The 15,700-nt window shown below is 42.5% G+C and overlaps 2 protein-coding genes across 2 annotated transcripts; one reads left to right on the forward strand and one right to left on the reverse strand.

The window, feature by feature from the left end:
* Window positions 1-5,124: 5,124 nt before the first annotated feature.
* On the reverse strand, window positions 5,125-6,837 carry sult5a1 (sulfotransferase family 5A, member 1). Its single transcript, XM_061702283.1, has 6 exons — window positions 6,630-6,837; window positions 6,161-6,369; window positions 5,964-6,090; window positions 5,787-5,884; window positions 5,454-5,634; window positions 5,125-5,365 (listed from the first exon to the last, which is right to left on the reverse strand). Exons 1-6 carry the CDS (start codon window positions 6,766-6,768, stop codon window positions 5,241-5,243), a joined length of 879 nt encoding a protein of 292 aa, XP_061558267.1. The 5' UTR covers window positions 6,769-6,837; the 3' UTR covers window positions 5,125-5,240.
* Window positions 6,838-10,371: 3,534 nt separating this feature from the next.
* Window positions 10,372-15,700, forward strand: dpep1 (dipeptidase 1). The gene is given in 14 exon segments (XM_061700239.1): window positions 10,372-10,487; window positions 10,652-10,778; window positions 11,774-11,851; window positions 11,853-11,900; window positions 11,902-11,946; window positions 12,006-12,047; window positions 12,050-12,150; window positions 12,615-12,684; window positions 13,061-13,237; window positions 13,589-13,673; window positions 14,594-14,649; window positions 14,652-14,671; window positions 14,773-14,929; window positions 15,674-15,700. Coding segments are annotated over 14 exon segments (1,149 nt in total).

Raw genomic sequence — 15,700 nt, forward strand, 5'->3', positions numbered from 1 at the left:
GCTTAAGAGGGCAGCGGACTTTGAAAGTGCTTATTTAAAAATAACAGTTTATCATCATTTTTGTGTTAAGTGATTAATTCTAGGGAAAGATTTTTAAATTGGGGTACAGTGATTTCTTTTTTACTTTACTTTCTGTGAACACAATAAATACTTTCGCCATGAATAAAATAAGAAACGGTGGTAAATGCAGTTTTTGATAAACAAATGGAATTGATAAGGCTCAACGATATTTCCTTATGCAGTGCGGTCCTGCGTGGGGTTCAAACTCAGGCAGCCACCATACCCCAGGTTGAGAGTCAAGTGCACCAACCGGTGGGCTATTTAGACCAGTGTGCCGGGTTAGCGGCCAGCAGCCTCTTTCCAAGGATTCCGAGGAGTGAAGGTTTACTGTCCGAACTGCTGTCAACACTCTCCAAACTCTGTTAGCCTATACAAACTACACTACAAAAAAAAAAAAAAAAAAAAAAAACACACACCCATTATGAATGGAGCCCGCATGAGGGGTTTAAATTGCTGTCAAACCTCGCGGTCACGTGGTCCAGCCGGGCAGCAAGGCTTCGGACGTCATCACTAAATGAAGCAAGCCTCGGTACGCTCTTTGCGGAAACGCCCCCTCCATTACTCGACGCACATCTCGTGACATCACTCCTCGTTACTCAAAAGGCCGCTTTTTTGGGAGGAGCGCGTTAGCTCGTTACTGGCATCACTGCTTATAAGAGAGTCGTGTTTTATTTCTTCTTCTTCTCCACAACAAGAAATGTTGTGTGCTGCTTTTGTGGGTTTTTTTTAGTGACTGTTTCTGAGGCCACTGCACCAACTGCCAAGCGAACTTGTGTGCCGCAAAAACCGCATAAAAAGCTACAATCATTCATTTTGACCTTTAATCTTTCATAGAATATTGGTTCAAAGATTTTTCTTTTTTTTTTTCTTTCTTTTTCACAACATCTGATACACGGTGCTTCCATACCGATGTTTAACATTTCAAGATCATTTTAAAATGAGAGAGACCCCACACATGAGGAAAAACATCAGCGTTACTGCTCTTATAGTGTGTGCTGTACTCAAGATGACCAACGCAGCACACAGAACACGTAACCATAACGCCACCGTCCACCACATACACGAACGATCGTTTATGGTTTTGGAGAGATTCACGAGGTCCGTGGACATATTTAAGTTGCCTGTGGTTATCTCAAGCTTATCTCAATAACATTTAAGATGGTCAAAAATCTTTCAACGTTGATCTTTATGATCTGAACGTCTTGTCAATCACATCAGTGTCTCTGAGATCTCACCACATTGTGATCGAGCGATATGAGATCAATTGTGAGATGTCATTGTTCATGTCTCCGCTGTCAAGATGACAGCGGAAGAGTTTCCTATCACTCTCGTGATTATTTCTCCCTTTTTTCAGCAAATTCATGGTTGAACACGTCCCTTTGAAAGATTTTGCTGTGCAAACCGTAAATGTCAACTCGATGGAAAAGCTTTCACTATTGCAGACCAGAGTTACGATGACATTTTGCTACGAGAAGGTGAAAAGCACGTTGGAAAGATCACGAAGATAATCACTTAAGTTCATCCGTTATGGAGAATGGGAATGTTTGCAGAAAACACTTTGGAAAAAATAACAGAAATAATTCAAGTTTAAAAGGCGGTGTTCTTTGAAAAGGTCAGTAATATTTCTCCCTCCACATGAACATAATGAATTTCTGACTTCTGCCTTAAGCCATGGACAACGGCAAAGCTCTATATACTCCATCTACTGTCTGTGTATACTGTACTCAACTGATTTGAATACAGCCTTTCATTTTTGTTCTGAATTAGATGCTTTAGTAACACTGGGAAACCCTCCAGGACTGTGGATGCCTATGTTAGATGCTCTTGACAAATTAATGGAAAATCTGACTGCTATTCAATCAGGCTTGTTCAGTCTCACAAGACTGACTCCCTGCTTTTCACTCCTGTACGTTTTCCGCATCCAAATTCCTGCACTGGCTGTTCAAATGGTCTCGTTTGCCGATCGGCTTATTTACCGTGCACACTGCACAGCGTCATGACAGGCAACCGACTCGGGCGATTGCCCGAGAGACACCTGACTTTGGTCCATATCAACAAGATAACTTCCGTAGACACTCCAATAACACAGAAGGATTCGGCAATTCCCCTATGAGCAGGCCAGTTAGGTTAGCATTTATTTGTTATTCATCTTATAAGTCAATTATTTAATAATAACAATCATTCTATGTGCCCTGCAAATGGCTGGCGACCAGTTCAGGATGTACCCCCCCCCCCCCCCCCCCCCTCCCACCCGCAGTTAGCTAAGATAGGCGCCAGCACGCCCGCGACCCTACTGAGGATAAGCGGTATGGAAAATGAATGAACGAATGAATGAACACCACAGAGAAGAGAAGTCCGTCAAATTTGAATGAATAAAAAATGGAAAACCATGAAAAATAGAGCCTGCCCCCTCCAGTTGCAGGATGGCGTTGGCGTGACTGCTGAGGGCGCTCTGCGGAACCTTCAGCTGTCAGTGGCTCGCACAGCCACAAGTTGACCATCGCTCGTTCTGTCAAACCGTTAACGTTCCCTTATGTGTCGCTCTTATGTGGATGCAATCAAGACACAAAACCAAGTGAGGCAGCGACATCGGACGAGCCGATGCTGAACTGGTGAGCTCGCTGGCTCATGAGCTTGCTAGCCTGTTAGCTCATTAACTAAAGCACGTAATAAACAGTGATCTTTCCCTGAGGTGTCTCCCTTGTGAGGCCGCTTTGGCGAATGAACAGGCACCAACGTCTGTGGGCCGGACCACGGGCAGCTCCTCTATCTGCTGGTGGGCCGGCGTGGGGCTGCCGTGCCACCCGGTTCGCCGCTGCTTCGCTACCTGCCGCGCATGGCGGCACAGGACAGAGACCCTGTAGCTCAAATAACACGACAATTCAGGGACGGTGCATTTTTCAGGTTGTAGGCATAGCTTGAGGGCCAACTGCACGCTGTGGTAGTAGAAATGGCCCAAGTTATTATCGATAAGGAAGTGGCAAACCCTCGTTTTAACCCTGCCCAAAAAAAAAAAACGGTCAACTGAGAAAGTAAAAAAAAGAGTTGAATGCAATGCTGTACTACATTGTTCTCAGTCTTTGCATATGCGTTCAGCACTTTAATTAATTAATTAATTTAGAAAAAAGTACTGCAAAACAAATACGTCAGGAAGTTTTTCACAGCTGCAGCACAATACAAATGCGTCATGAAATATTGTCTTTTTGACAAAATCATGTAGTCGCTGTAATTCAGTGAAAAACCTTTCACATGGAAAATAATTGTACGCTCGACAAACCAATAGTGTCAGCAATAGATGTGCTCTTTATCTGCTTAAAGGTTGACCGGAATGTTTTGGTCTATTTTGGTTATCTGTTGCTGGAACAAAAAAAAACAAAAAAAAAGGAGCAGCTGGCTTTTAAAGAAGTCCTCTTTTAGCAGCTCTGCAGCAGGGTGCAGGAGGTTCGCCTCCGTGGCCTCTAAAATATGAATACCCCTGTCAAAGCCATTACTTTCAACCAGTCTCACAGTGGATTTTCGGGCCTCCATCACTCGTGGAGCGCGCTCATGGCTGACAGTGTCTTTCTGCTGTTGAAAGGAAAATGATGCTGTGTATGGTTGCAAGCAAGTTGTAAATACTGTAACTCAAACCTGACATTTTAAATATTGTTCTCGTTCTGAAAACAAGAAAAAGGTCATGACATTTCTGTATAACTCAACTACTGAAGTCTGTTGAAAGGATGAAATGTTTCAACTTCATAACTTAAAAATTAACTTCATAAATAATTGCGTGGAATGTAAATACAAGTGATTTGTTGTTTGAATATTAACCATCCATCCCTCGTTTTTACAAACAAATATTTTTTGTTGCAAAACACTCTAATCTAAGTAGGTTAGAGGTCTTTTTTCCTAAAAAAAAAAAAAAAAAAAAAAAAAGGGGTGGGGGGGAAAGACATAAACGTCCATCCATCCATTTTCTGTACCGCTTTATCCTCACTAGGTGTGCCGGAGCCCATCCCAGCCTTCAATCACATTAAAGCTACTGTACAGTATACTAAATAATAGTCACATTTAATTATAGCTACTATTTCATTGATGTGACCATTTTCCTACAATGACAAAAAAAAAAAAAGTGTTTTTAGGTGAGGCGAAGTAAGTGAAGAAAAAAAAAAAAAAAAAAAAAAACACCCACACCCTTCACAAATATGACGGCCTGCGTTTGGAGACACAAGTAGTAATAGAATATAAAAGTGTGTGTTTAGCTGTCACGTGTGACTGGGAAATTTCCTCTTCGTCTTGATAACATCATACTTGCTGCACAGGTCACCGCAGTTTGGGTTCACTTACTTTATGTTACCTTATAAAAAAGAGAATGTACTCCCTGTGCAATGATATGCTTATAACTTAATAACGAAACAGTCAATTATTGCGTGTTCAATCCGCTATGTCTGCAAACACAATAAGTCTCCATAAGCAAGTATTTTGCTGCAATTATTTAATCACAGCACATCCAAAGATTACAAAAAAACAAACTGGATGAATCAAGCATGAACAGCATTGTGCAGCACTGTATAGAATCGCTGCAGGTTTTGCTTTGACGCAGGAAACAGAGCTTGAATGAATGAAATTGTTTTATCTGTCGAATTCTTCTCGCAGTGAGAAGAGTGCGACAGTTGCAATACGGCTTGCTTCGGACTTCAAGCAATGCACACTCGGCCACCAATCTAAATAAAACACAAGCTGCGCCATCTCTCCTAATGCAATCAACACTGACACAAGCGTGACCCTTTCGTGCCCTTCCCTGCAGCAGAAGGCTGATAAATAGCAAGGTGCAGAGTGGCTTCACACATGGCTGTGTGCGTGCATGCGCATCTTCTGGTCCAGCGTGGACTTTTATGAGCGCACAGCAAACCAAAGTACCAAAGGTCATGGAAATTGTGCTCCTACAGATTAAGCGCACAAAACAAACAAAACGCTCTCCGCAATTATATATGTTTATAATGATTGAAAACAGTTCCTAGGTGTCTTAAAAACAGATCTGTGACTTGTGTTCGTCAACCTAGCCCAAGCCCATTTATTTGGTTGATTAGTTTCACACTCGATGCCTTAAAGCAAACAAACAAAAAACAAGGGGTGCCAGGTGATTGTCTTGGCGCAGGCACATACAAGCTCTTTGTGTCTCCATGCCGTTTTATGTGAAGCTACCTTTGAGCTGCATCTCCCCACACAAACTCCACAGAGCAACCCTGCATCTTTCCCATCAGAACCCTCTCAAAGTGTTCATTCTGCTCCTCTGTGAACATGTTTCTCCAGTCACCAACTTTACCTACAAGAGAGGAGAGCAACAGTAATTGGCCAGGGATGATACTGTATTTTCTCCTTTTCTATCGGTATACAACACGTAAGGCCCTCACCCCTCCTCATGAAGGAGCCCTTGCTGTGGTCCAGGATCTCATGAGGAATGAGGGTGCAGTTGATCATGCTGTTGTCTCTCATGCTGCTGAAGCTGCAGTGTCTCGCACAGCTGTTCACCTCATCCTCCACCAGGGGACACTGAAGGAAAGAGCTCACCTTCACAATTGAGCCTTGACAGTCCTAAAAGAAAGGAGCAGAAAGTGGGACTTTGCAGCCTTGCTCGTCTGTGAATCCACTGTTCCCTAGAGTTGAACATACACATGACTACCACATGTTCCTGAGCGTATTCATATGTTATATGATATGTTACGTTAACATCCTTTCGCAATTACCATTGACATCTCTTCATAGGTCACATGAAGCAGATTGGTCATAGCTCCTAATTGGCTCGTCCATCCTTTGATATGGTCAAACCAGGAGCCAAAATGCACTGAAACATTTCAGAAAATATCAGTTCATTTATTTAAAAAAAACAAAAAACAAAAAACACATGTTTATTTGTAGCGTACCTGTGCCCTCCAGAAATGTGTTCAAAAAGTCTTGAAAGGAACCAGCCTCAGGCAGGAAGTTGGCCATTTTGTGGAAGTGGTAAAAAGAGACCACTACATCTTTTGGGTTTCTGCTCACATAAATCACCTGCGAGGAGGAACAACATCAAACTGTGTAGATTGTACTTTGTCTGTTGCAAACAAAGTGCCAAGCGGACCCTAGCTTTGGAGCCCCGGAGAGCCCGGGCCAGCATGTGATGAGGCAGGTGAGTGGTGATAACCCGAGGTCGGCTTAAGGTGTCGACAAGCGCTGCGCTGTAATGGTGCTCCAGCCAAGGAGCACGAGCCCAGTTTGGGACCGTTTGGGACACGTGTGGATCCCCTTTGTTGGAGATCAGGGTTACCATTTGCTGCATCCATGTGGTGCCTGGAAAAAAAGACCTTGAATTCCACCGACTCTCTTTCAGTATGTTCAAAAATGTGCAAAATTGTTCTATTAATCACACTCCTAAGAATGACACGAATCGTCTGCTATAAAGTTGAGATGCAACTCTTAAACCTCCTTTATTCCAAAATTGTCTTCATGTTATCAAGACATCGTAGGACAATTCCATGCTTCCAACTTTGTAGGAACAATTATAAAAAGAGACACACATGCCCGCTAAACAACTTCTTGGCTTTCCTCACCTGACTTTGGATAGGAGACAATGACGATGTCCGTGTCTTGAAAAGGGAATCTGAGAGCGAGCTGCAAAGACTCCTGCGTGTGCAGGTGTCCAGGAAACGTTATTCCATCAAACGTTTCTGTCGCGTCCAACCTGGACATATCTGACGTCAGGAAAGGATTTCGGGAGTTCTTGGTCAGTCGCAGCTCACTCGCTATTTCCTTCCTGGTGTTTTCTTGTCCGCGTTCAGCTCTCTCTGCCTCTGTGGCTGGAGCTGTCTGAGCGAGAAAGGCTACCAAAAGGAAGTGAAAATAGTATGCGCACGGAACAGTAACAAAGCATATAGCTTTGGGAACATTTAGAACATTCTTATGTTATATTCAAGGAAATTAACTTCAGGCCATGCAGTTGCTTCAAAGGTCTTCAGTGTCATATAGAAAATATCATATCATATTTTTACAACATTAACTAATGAGTTAAAAAAAAAAAAAAAAAAAAACCTGCAATGTAAATTTCTTGAATAACTAATGTCCAATAACAGAAAAATGACATATACAAGTTACTGCATCACTATAGAGCTGACACTGATATTGACTTCACTTGCGGTTTTTATATGCTGTTAAGTCCAGGACACAAGTCATAAACCTAACGTGACAGAACTCCTGAACGTAGTTGAAGTGTGAAATAAAATCTAATTCAAGAAAAGATAACTGAATGTCAGCCTCTTAATTTCAGGCACGCAAACAAAAAAAAACCCCAAAAAAAAGCAGTACAAAGGGACCAAATGTCGAGTTAGAACTGTTGTTGCAAAACATGTAAATCTGTTTTGAAAGGTTAACTACATGAACCAGGGCATGTGAGATCCGTCCATCCATCCATTTTCTTTACCGCTTATCCTCACTCGGGTCGCGGGCTGCTGGAGCCTCTCCCAGCTATCTTCGGGGCGAGAGGCGGGGTACACCCTGAACCGGTCGCCAGCCAATCGCAGGACACACATAAACAAACAACCATTTGCACTCACATTCGCACCTACGGGCAATTTAGAGGCATCAATCAACCTACCATCCATGTTTTTGGGATGTGGGAGGAAAACGGAGTGCCCGGAGAAAACCCACCCAGGCACGGGGAAAACACGCAAACTCCACACAGGCGGGGCTGGGATTCGAACCCCGGTCCCCAGAACTGTGAGGCAAATGTGCTAACCAGTCGTTCACCGTGCTGGCTGGCATGTGAGATGTGATTGTTAAATTGAAAAAAAAAAAAAAAAAAAAATGCTACTAGTACAGTACTGGGCTTACAGTACATCCATCTGTCTTCTATAGCAGGTGTGCTGGAGCCTATCCCATCGAAGTACCGATAAACCCCGAACTGGTCGGCAGCCAATCGCAGGGCACATCAAGACCTGCTGTCAATACAAACTTGAAGCTAGAGAATTCAGTCTAAGAATTACATTTGGAAAAGCAGATTTGATCACTATTCCAAGAGATATAGCAGAAAGACATTGAGTAAGAAGTAGGGCTGCAACATCCACACCATCGGGTAAGACCTGCAGACTGCAATGCAAGCAGTCTTCCTATCTTTAGTGGCGACAAAAAGCGTGTTACAGATGGAAGAACGACTGGGAAATCCTGCAAAGACTGGGGGACCCATCACGAAAAAAGGAAATGAGAACTTGGTGTTGAGGCAGTATTTATTGAAGTAAGTTTTATACAGAGGAAAGGTAAACTTTTGTTTTACTTGACGTCAAATATCTTTACAGGGAGTCTTAATCGGGCAAATAAGGCAAAGTGCCAATGCTGTAACTACAATTGTTTTAAATCACCACTATAACTCCACTGCGTTCCAAATGATTACATGCGAATAAGGTTTAAATTTAAAAAAAATTATCCTGAGGACATTTTGCATATGTTGTTTCTTTTGTCCGTTTAGATCACTGTTATCAGTTTCCCAGCTGAGCCTAAACTTAGTAAGCAAGTCACAGTTTTCTGTGTAAAAATGGTGAAAAGAAGGACCTTTCTGCTGAAGAAGAGAGCGGAATTGTCAGATGCCTCACAAAAGGAATGGAAACACTGGACATTTCAAGAAAATCAATGTACTGTTAAATAACTTAAGTGTGTGACGAATGTGAGGAAATTGGTTTGTTCCAATAAAGGCTTATTTAGGAACATTTCTGGCAGGCAGAGCCACTGTATCTAGAGAAACAGCTATTAAAAAGCCATTGACGATTAGCAAGCAGGTATTGGAATTCTCATTCATAGGACAACACGTATAATTCATGGCAATGTTAGCCAAATTGTTAATTTACAATTCCATTGTCAATTCCGTTTGAGGTTGTTCTCACATCTCTGTCGGGACACTTCTACATTATTCGTACAGTAGTACTCTGCACTATTTGCATATCTGTTGTTGACCAATACTGACCACTCATGTGCTTGAGAACTACTGTATCTGCACCATTTGCACAATTGCCACTGTTCCAGATTATTGCACTACTAGTCATTTTAAACTGCTTACATTTCTTGAATTCTCTTCGCCATTTGCACAATGGTCACTGTAGCAGATTATTGCTCTATTAGTCATTTCAAACTGCTCTAAATTGCTAGAGGACTCTGCATCATTTGCACAATTTTCAATTGCATTTCCACATTAGCAGTAACCTTTCATTGCTCACTGACTCTCCGTCGTGTGTTTTTCCGTTTTTATGTCTCGAAAGTATTTTTTTTTGTCAAAATGTCTGTCTGTTGACGTACTAGAGCGGCTCCAACTACCGGAGACAAATTCCTTGTGTGTTTTTGACATACTTGGCAAATAAAGATGATTCTAATTCTGATTCTGATGTGAGCTCAAGGATCGATGCTCGGCCCTTTATTTTTCAGTATCTACTTGGAGATATCATACACAAATATGACATTAGCGTTCACTGTTATGCTGACGATACCCAACTACACATGCCTTTAGAACTAATTCACCCACACAAATGAAGTTCCATGAGAGTGGACAGCAGTATATTATACCTCCAAACTGACACTGACTATATAGAAAATTGTGTGTGTGTGGGGGGGGGGGGGGGGGAGACAGCATGGCATCACCATTTGGAATAGTGTTGACAGCTCCGATGTGAATTAAATCAAGAAAATGGCCTTCAGGTCGGCTGTATGCCTGTCCAAGCATATTCAAAGTTACAATTTATAGTCACGATATGTCACCGCATTGCATGTCACAATAACAAGTCATTCAGGCGTCATGGGAGTCATTCAAAGGTACTGCATGTTAGGGTGTTTGGGCCAGGATCTCAAAACCATACTGGTGGATGTTTCAGTTTGAGTCTAACGTCGTACTATTTGTCAGCAGAAGAGTGTCGTTAGTCCCCCAGACCCCACATTAAAACTACGAACACATTCCTCTGATTGGAGGCGGCTCAACTAAATCAGGTGCACTGCTTTTGAAGATTTTTTACAATGACAGCTTCACTATAACATTAATCAACATCTATTGTTTTACGGCAGTAGAGATGGCCAGAGGGTTAAGCTGCAATGCAGAGTTTATGACAAACAAAGCTGTAATGAGAAACATGACAGAGGAGGAGTTTGCACTCAAGATACACTGTACTTGAAGGTTACAACATAGACAGACAGTGACTTGAGATGTTACAGAAGAACAAATAGATTCTTCAGAATAATATTTAGTTGACTTTATTTCGTTATCAGGGGACTGAAGTTTAGGGACAAACGCAAAGAAAAGTTGGAAGTTTGTAAAAGCGTGAAATGTCGTCGGCTGTGTCTTTGCCCGTGTGTGCCCTGTGTTGGTCCGTCTCTTCGGGTGAGGACTTGTACATGACCAGAGCTCTGAAGCTGATGTCTGAGACACCGCTCATCGATGGGTGAATGCAAACTTCTTTTAAGTACAATGGTAGACGATGTTTGTTGTTTATTTTATTGAGAAATAAAATCCATTGAATTAGAGGCTCTTCAATACGATATTGCAGTACAGATAAATAAGTTGTGTGTCCCCCCCCCCCCAGCCCCCACCCCTCTAATCTTGCAGCCACAATGACCTGCCTTGGCAACTCCGTGAACAATTCAACAACCAGCTCAACAAAGTGGACCTAAACACTCTGGAAACAACACACACCAACATACCAAAGATTAAGACGTGTCGTCTTGGAGCGCAGGTACTGCACATGCATATTTCTTCATTCCATTCTGTACATCTGCACAATTGAGAAGTTCTACAAAAGCTGCCATTACAAAGATAATTTTCATGTTCCTTTGCCCCTTTTTTTTTTGTGAGATGATGAGCACAAACGTCAGTCACTTGTGTCATATCTTGACTGCTAATGCCAAACTGTTTTTCCTGCTGTCGCTATTGATATCTTTACGGTGTACTTTGCTGGGGTGGATGATTAATGTCCTAACGGTAAGACATGCAAGAGATATCAGCAAATTCACGATATATTCTTTTTAACAAATGATCGGGAGCCTCCACATATTCAGCTGGACTTATTCATCCCACAAATATCCTTTAAAAAAAATATATATTTTTTAAGGGAAATTAATTAGCATTCCATCTATAAAAAGGAAGAAAAAACTGTCAAAAGGCATTATTACAACAGAGAACCAAATGCATTGCATTTTGTTTTTCCTGACATAAAACGATAAATTGCCCCTATAGACACATGATGAAATCTCTTTTTATTGGGTGGCTTTGATCAGTGTCTGCATGTATCTTATTTATTCATTTAGCTGAAGTTGGACTTTTGGTGAGCAAATGTGGCTCAGAATTCTGAGGTTTTGGGTTCGAATGTTGGTTCAGGCCTTCCTGCGTTGAGTTTTATGTTCTCCCCATGCTTGCGTGGCTTTTCTCCACTACTTGGGCTTCCTCCCACATTCCAAAAACATGCTTGTTCGTCCAATTGAAACTCTGAATGGTCCGTAGTTATAAATGCGTGCGTGAATGGTTGTTTGTCTGTATGTGCCTTATAATTGGCTGGCGGGCAGTCCAGGCTGTACACCACCATCATAAGTCTCCTTTCAAAAATCCTTTGTCATTATTTTGAGTTCACTGCGTTTTCCATTTTGCTCTTTTGTATTGGTAGTGATAGTGGCTCACCTCTAGCTTTATCCGTGCAGTAAAGAAGAGGCATCCATTATCCTCCTTGTCATTCAGTCTATTCTTTTTCCTTCCTTCTTTCCGTTCTGGTCAGCCTACGTGCCCTGCGAGTCTCAGTACAAAGATGCAGTCAGAAAAAACGCTGGAGCAGATTGAGGTGATTCATAGGATGTGTCAGAAATACCCCAAAAACGTTCACGTTCGCCACCAGCAGCCAAGGTCAGGGGACAGTTAGGAAAGTTTTGGGGCGTTCAAATGCAATGAAGCTGCTTTTTCCTGTTTTGTGGAGGCGTTCGGCCACAATGAGACGGCCAGTCTGATTGGTGTGGAGGGGGGGGGGGTCACTCCATTGACAGCAGTCTTGGCACACTGCGTACCTTGTACCACTTGGGGGTCCGCTACCTGACACTCACACACTCCTGCAACACACCCTGGTAGGACCTGCACACATACAGCATCTTTATTGCGTCACTGTAAAGATGCAGGATTATTACATGTTTGTATGCTGATATTTAGCGTAAGTAAAATGAAAAGGAAGCATTCAGATACAGTGAGTTGACAGTCAGTGCACGTTGTGTCGAGGAGAGCAAGGGAGTTTCCTGCAGACCGCAGGTGAGGTCTCAGAGGGATCACGTTTACTGGAAGAGCCTGTTGCTGCTGAACTCTCTGTCAACACCTAATCAGCAGCCACTACAAAGGAAAGGCAATAATCTGGTTAAAGTAATACATTCTATGTCAAAAATAAAAAATGGCCTTAAAATGAACAACTATTCCAAAATATGAATTGAATATTAAATTCCACTGTACGTATCCTGCAGGGATAATAAGTTTGTTGATTTAAAATACATAAATGAATAAAATACTTGATCTAATCCATTTACACCTTTTTCCTTGCCAGGGCCGATAACTGGCTTGCGGACACTGGATCAGAACTACCGCAACACAACGGACTGTCTCCTTCTGGCAAGGTCGGTACCTGGTTAACAATTATTGCTATTAACCTATCAACTGCGAGTTATATGATTTAAACTGTCTAAACTGCAAATCTATTGACCAGAATGCAATGGCACGGTGTAGTATGTGGTTAGCGTGTGTTTGGCATGAGTGGAACTCTAGGAAAATGAGCAGTTGTGAAAAGATCGCAGTTTACCTGCTGGCCCGAGTACCCAGAGAGCTCAAGGAGAACATGTGCCTTAGCTCAAGTTAAGGTTTCTGAAAGTGATGCACATAATTCACCTGCAACCTTAATGAGGACAATTGTTACAGAAAATTGATGGATGGATGGATGGATGGATGGATAGTATGTTGGGAATTCAAAAGAAAATGGTCTCTCTTCACCTCCAGCAACTGATTGTAGAAATGAATCGCGTGGGGATGCTGATCGACCTGTCTCATGTGACTGTAAGAGTGATGCACCAGGTTCTGGACATGTCAAAGGCTCCCGTCATCTTCAGCCACTCCTCCGCCTTCGCTGTCGGTCCACATAAGAGAAATGTTCCGGATGAAGTCCTCAAGAGAGTGGTGAGCGTGCAGCACAGTATCATACACACTGGAGATGAACTTGAGCAGAGATTGGGAGCTAGGCCATCTCTTCCAACAACAGCAAACTCATGCATGTTCTTTTGGATGAGTGGACAAAAATTCCTGCGACACACCAAAATCTCCCCAGAACAGGGACATTGTTTATTTCTTATCTCACGAGCGCACATCCTTTTACAGCTTATTACATTCCACTTTGTATACACGCCAACAGACGACAACCACTTCTCTCAGTTCAGCAAACCAGCACATACAGTAGCTCTATGTAATATTCTGTATTCCTTTATGTCATGAAATGTTTGCTGCCATGTGACATCCTTCGTGTCTGTCCAGAATGAAACTGGAGGGATCGTCATGGTCAACTTCTACGACGACGAAGTGACCTTCTCCCACACTGCCACCCTCGCCAACGTTGCCGGTACAGAACTGCAGTACATAATGCTACCCGGACACAGAAAATCATTTGAGCATTTATTCCAGATCTTTAATATGCACATTAAGGCCCACACAGTAGTGCACTTGTCCTTGCTGGCTAGCTTAAGGTCCATGTACTATATGTTCTCTCTCCTCCCTAGTAGGGCAACTGTGGCATACTATTATTACAACTACATCTTACTAGTGAGGCAAAACTGTGCACTAGTTGACTGCGTGTTACTAGTACTACTAGTGACATAAAGTCTACTAGTTAACATCTAGCATGTCACTAGTCAACCAGTGCACAGTTTTACCTCATGAGTAACATACGGTTGTCCTACTACTGTAGTATGGCAAAGTCGTTGTACTAGTGTGCGGAAATGTCAAAGTAGGCTACAGGTAGTTGAAAAAACTTCGTGAGGACAAAGATCGCACTTGTACTCGTGAGTGTTTATTCTTCTTATTCTTAACTTAAAAGTAAGTTTGCAATTTTTACAATTTTGTGATATTGGTTGAAACAATCATTATCACACTGACCTGTTTCCTGGTTACCCCAGAAGGGCATCTTATTTGTAATGGATAACTATAACACTAAATATTATCAGTTTGAAGTTTTATTTTTTGAGAGGCGGCGGGGTGTGCCCGCCATGAGTCTGCCCGGGAGTGTCCGACAAATAATCGACACCTCGAAAGTCACACCTTCTGTTTCTGATTTATCGTTTTTTTTTGTTTTTTTTTTCCCCCCCTCGTGTGGTGGTTTCTTGTTTATGAAATTAGAGGCACAAGATGGGGCCAGAGAAGGCAGATATTTTCACAGATTATATTTATCATGTACTACTGTCAAGTCATAATGACTGTTTTAACAATGGTGAAGAGTGTTGTTGTTGTTTTCAATTGTAAACTGCTCTTTAACATTTCTTTTAGATCATTTTGACCACCTAAGAAAAGTGGCTGGAGCTGGCATCGTTGGTTTCGGTGGTGAGACTATGATGGTGTTGAAAGGTAATTCCCCAACAGCTCAGAGTCCATCTCAAACAGCAAAGCAATGTGATGATCAGAGTACAAGAAAGTGTTGTCATGTTTCCAACCCGTACTCATGCCAGACTCCCAGAGGGTCTGGAGGATGTGTCCAAGGTCCCACATCTGGTGGCTGAGCTGCTGAGAAGAAGGTGGTCTGATCTTGAGGTTAAAGCCGCTCTGGGAAACAACTTGCTTCGTGCACTCAAACGTGCGGAGGAGGTGAGAGATAGACGCTCACACGCGAGACATGCGTCTGTTCGGAAATCTCTTCAAATGCTGTGCAAAACATCCATTCATCCATCTCCTATAGCACGTGTCCTCATTAGGGTCTCAGTGGTGCTGGAGCCCATCCCAGCTGACTTTGGGCGAGAGGCAGGGTATCAGGGTACTTGGACTGGTTGCCAGCCGATCGCAGAGCACATACAAAAAAGCCACATTTACATTCATATCTATGGACAATTTAGTCTTCATTGAAACTAACATGCATGTTTTTGGAATGTGGGTGGAAGCCAGAGAGAACATGTAAAGTCCACACAACACCACCCGAGCCAAGACTGAAACCCAAGACCTCTCGACTGTGACTGCTGAAGACTACTCTGCTGTCATCCAACATTAAAATGCAGCGTCATGCATCACATTACTGGATGGTGTCGTCATCAAGTCATAAGAATCACCACTTGCCTGTAAAACTCTTGAGTAACACCTACGGTTCCAAGAGCAATATTCAAGAGGCGGAAGCTTTAATTTTTATATCGTGGTCATAAAAAAAGGCAAATACAAAGCTTGGAATCAGTGGATGCTGATTTGACAATGCCCACCAAACATATTTGCGCGAATGGTGGTGGGTTGAGATGCATGTTTGTGTTGCTTTGTAACAACAACGTTGCCAGTACTGCATAAATCAGATTTAACTATTGAAATTGGACTCATTTCTGACGTGGAGCACAAACCCGCAACTGTCACCGTCTTCTCATTTGTTTGCAGCCTTCTCATGCTGACACCTCTCCCTGA

The sequence above is a fragment of the Phycodurus eques genome, chromosome 2 (assembly GCF_024500275.1).
Source record: "Phycodurus eques isolate BA_2022a chromosome 2, UOR_Pequ_1.1, whole genome shotgun sequence".
Lineage (NCBI taxonomy): Eukaryota > Metazoa > Chordata > Actinopteri > Syngnathiformes > Syngnathidae > Phycodurus > Phycodurus eques.

Excerpts from the sequence above, each read along its gene's own strand:
- sult5a1 (XM_061702283.1), bottom strand. The coding sequence starts at position 6,768 with ATGTCCAGGTTGGACGCGACAGAAACGTTTGATGGAATAACGTTTCCT. Across the intron at positions 6,370-6,629 it reads TGTCTCCTATCCAAAGTCAG|GCACCACATGGATGCAGCAA; the intron begins GTGAGGAAAGCC and ends CTTTTTTTCCAG. Across the intron at positions 5,366-5,453 it reads GGGCTCCTTCATGAGGAGGG|GTAAAGTTGGTGACTGGAGA; the intron begins GTGAGGGCCTTA and ends CCTCTCTTGTAG.